Source organism: Lactuca serriola, chromosome 8 (assembly GCF_051521515.1).
Source record: "Lactuca serriola cultivar US96UC23 chromosome 8, Lser_US96UC23_V15, whole genome shotgun sequence".
Classification (NCBI taxonomy): domain Eukaryota; kingdom Viridiplantae; phylum Streptophyta; class Magnoliopsida; order Asterales; family Asteraceae; genus Lactuca; species Lactuca serriola.
Genome location: NC_136415.1, coordinates 126066374 through 126068496, shown reverse-complemented (window position 1 = coordinate 126068496; position 2123 = coordinate 126066374). Strand labels below are relative to the sequence as shown.

The following is a 2123-nucleotide window of genomic DNA, read 5'->3' as shown; positions in this document are numbered from 1 at the left end:
AGCAGGTATCGAGACTCTCAAGGGTCTGCTCAAAGTCTCTCGCGTAATACTAAAACCGCAACAAAATGATGATGATACGAACGATCGATTCGCACCCGAGTCAAATAGCACAAGCGCAGGCACAAAATTTACAAGAAAAGTACCTACACAACCGATAATATAAGCAACATAATATAAAGAACACATATGAGCCACGACATGCTACACGGGCCTCCTCTGCTGTCAACTGAAATGTTCTCCCTCGAGCCCTTGGTGCCTCGGCCTTCCCTTGCCGGTCGTTATTCATACGCAGGGTCGCGGTGGCCAAAGTCTAAACCGCCCTAGATGCAAGCTGAGGACAATCTGTCTTCAGGTGGACCGTCTGGTTGCAGCCGAAACGAACCCAAAACCCCTTAGGGCAATCCCTAACCAAATGATCCCTTACGGCATCATGTCGTATCTTGCTAGTATTAGTCGTGTTGTGTCAAATAAAAACACGAAACGATAGCCGGATTTGACACCCATATTCACAAGGGTCTCTAAAAAATAGTGATAATTTAGGTTTTTTGTTAAAATTTTGTCTAGTGTTTGAAACAAACTTATAAAATTTGTTAAAATTTGTCTTTTATCTCTAAAAAATATTTTTTTGTTAATCGTCTTTTGTTCAATAATTTTAGTTTTTTCTATAAACGCTTAATGGTCATTTAACTTTATATTTGTTAAACATCAACGTGATATTCCAATAATCAATAGTTAACAATAAAAAAAATTACAACGACAATCACACAAACTACAATCGAAAACCACCAACAAGCAAAACCACTGAACCACAAGCCATTTGGTAGGGAATGACAAATTGGATTGCGATTTGTTCGTCGATTTTATAATGCTCAAAACTAAAATTAAAGCTTGCATCATCGCTTCCGTCATATCAATGTTGTGTACAGCTTATCTTCCATATCATACAACTACTTGGAGCGTAAGTCTCGGTAATCGCTGTGAGAACTGATTATACTATATTGAACAGCCAACAACCAGGGCTAGTATATATACCGATCGAAACACCAAACAATCCTTCCATCCACAAATTAGTCAAACCTGAAACTAAGTGGTGCTGTTTCAACCAAATCATTGGAAAATGGCGGATGAAGTGAAGTTGTATGGCGCTGGAGGAAGCTCATTCGTTTGCAGAGTTAAAATCGCTTTGAAGATGAAGGAAATCAAGTACGAAAACTTCGAAGAAGATATGAGCAACAAGAGTGCCGATCTTTTGAAGTACAATCCTGTTCATAAGAAAGTGCCGGTGCTGGTGCATAACGGAAGTCCGATCGCAGAGTCTCTTGTGATCGTGGAGTACATCGATGATGTCTGGAAAGGGGTTCCGATTTTGCCTCAGAATCCTTATGAGAAGGCTCGTGCTCGATTTTGGGCCAAATTCGTTGATGATAAGGTAATAATTTCAATTCCTTCTCAGATCTCTCCTAAACCTAACGATGAAATTATAAATTACATTAAGGCATTGTTTAATGAGTTTACATGATTATATGGTTTGTTCAGTGTATGCCTGCAGCATTCAAGGTTTTTGGCAGCAATGGAGATGAGCAGGTTATTGTGGAAGCTTGTGAGCAACTTCAAATGCTAGAAAATGAACTGAAAGTCAAAGGTACAAAGTTTTTTGGAGGTGACAACATTAACCTGGTTGATATTGCTGCTGATTTCATAGCCTATTGGCTTGGAATAATTGAAGAAGCAACTGAAATTAAGTTTTTTACGAAAGACAAGTTTCCAAAACTCACAGAATGGGCTGATGAGTTTGTCAAGTGTGAAGTTGTGAAGGAAACCTTACCTCCAAGAGGGAACATGGTTGCATTTTTCAAGAAACGGTTTGGTAAGGCGTAATTAAACTACAATGATACGTATGTTAACAACATATATAGTTATATATTTGGTTGTTTAATTTGTGGTTATTGAAGTTGAAATTTCTGTAACATGTATATGATGTTGCAAATTTGCAATAAGCAGCTCTTATATGCTGATGAGTTTTTGTAATACGTTTTATGTTGAGATATTGTTGGCTATCGTGTATCAGTGTTTGATTTGAGATTTGATTTTCATAAGTATAATTAAATTATTATTAGGTTAAA

General features: G+C 37.5%; 1 protein-coding gene across 1 annotated transcript; it reads left to right on the top strand.

Annotated features, from left to right (window-relative positions):
• Window positions 1-997: 997 nt before the first annotated feature.
• Window positions 998-2123, top strand: LOC145069180 (putative glutathione S-transferase). The gene is made up of 2 exons (XM_079016132.1): window positions 998-1429; window positions 1537-2123. The coding sequence occupies exons 1-2, from the start codon at window positions 1118-1120 to the stop codon at window positions 1876-1878; spliced, it is 654 nt and encodes a 217-aa protein (XP_078872258.1). The 5' UTR covers window positions 998-1117; the 3' UTR covers window positions 1879-2123.

Excerpts from the sequence above, each read along its gene's own strand:
- LOC145069180 (XM_079016132.1), top strand. The coding sequence starts at position 1,118 with ATGGCGGATGAAGTGAAGTTGTATGGCGCTGGAGGAAGCTCATTCGTT. Across the intron at positions 1,430-1,536 it reads CCAAATTCGTTGATGATAAG|TGTATGCCTGCAGCATTCAA; the intron begins GTAATAATTTCA and ends TGGTTTGTTCAG.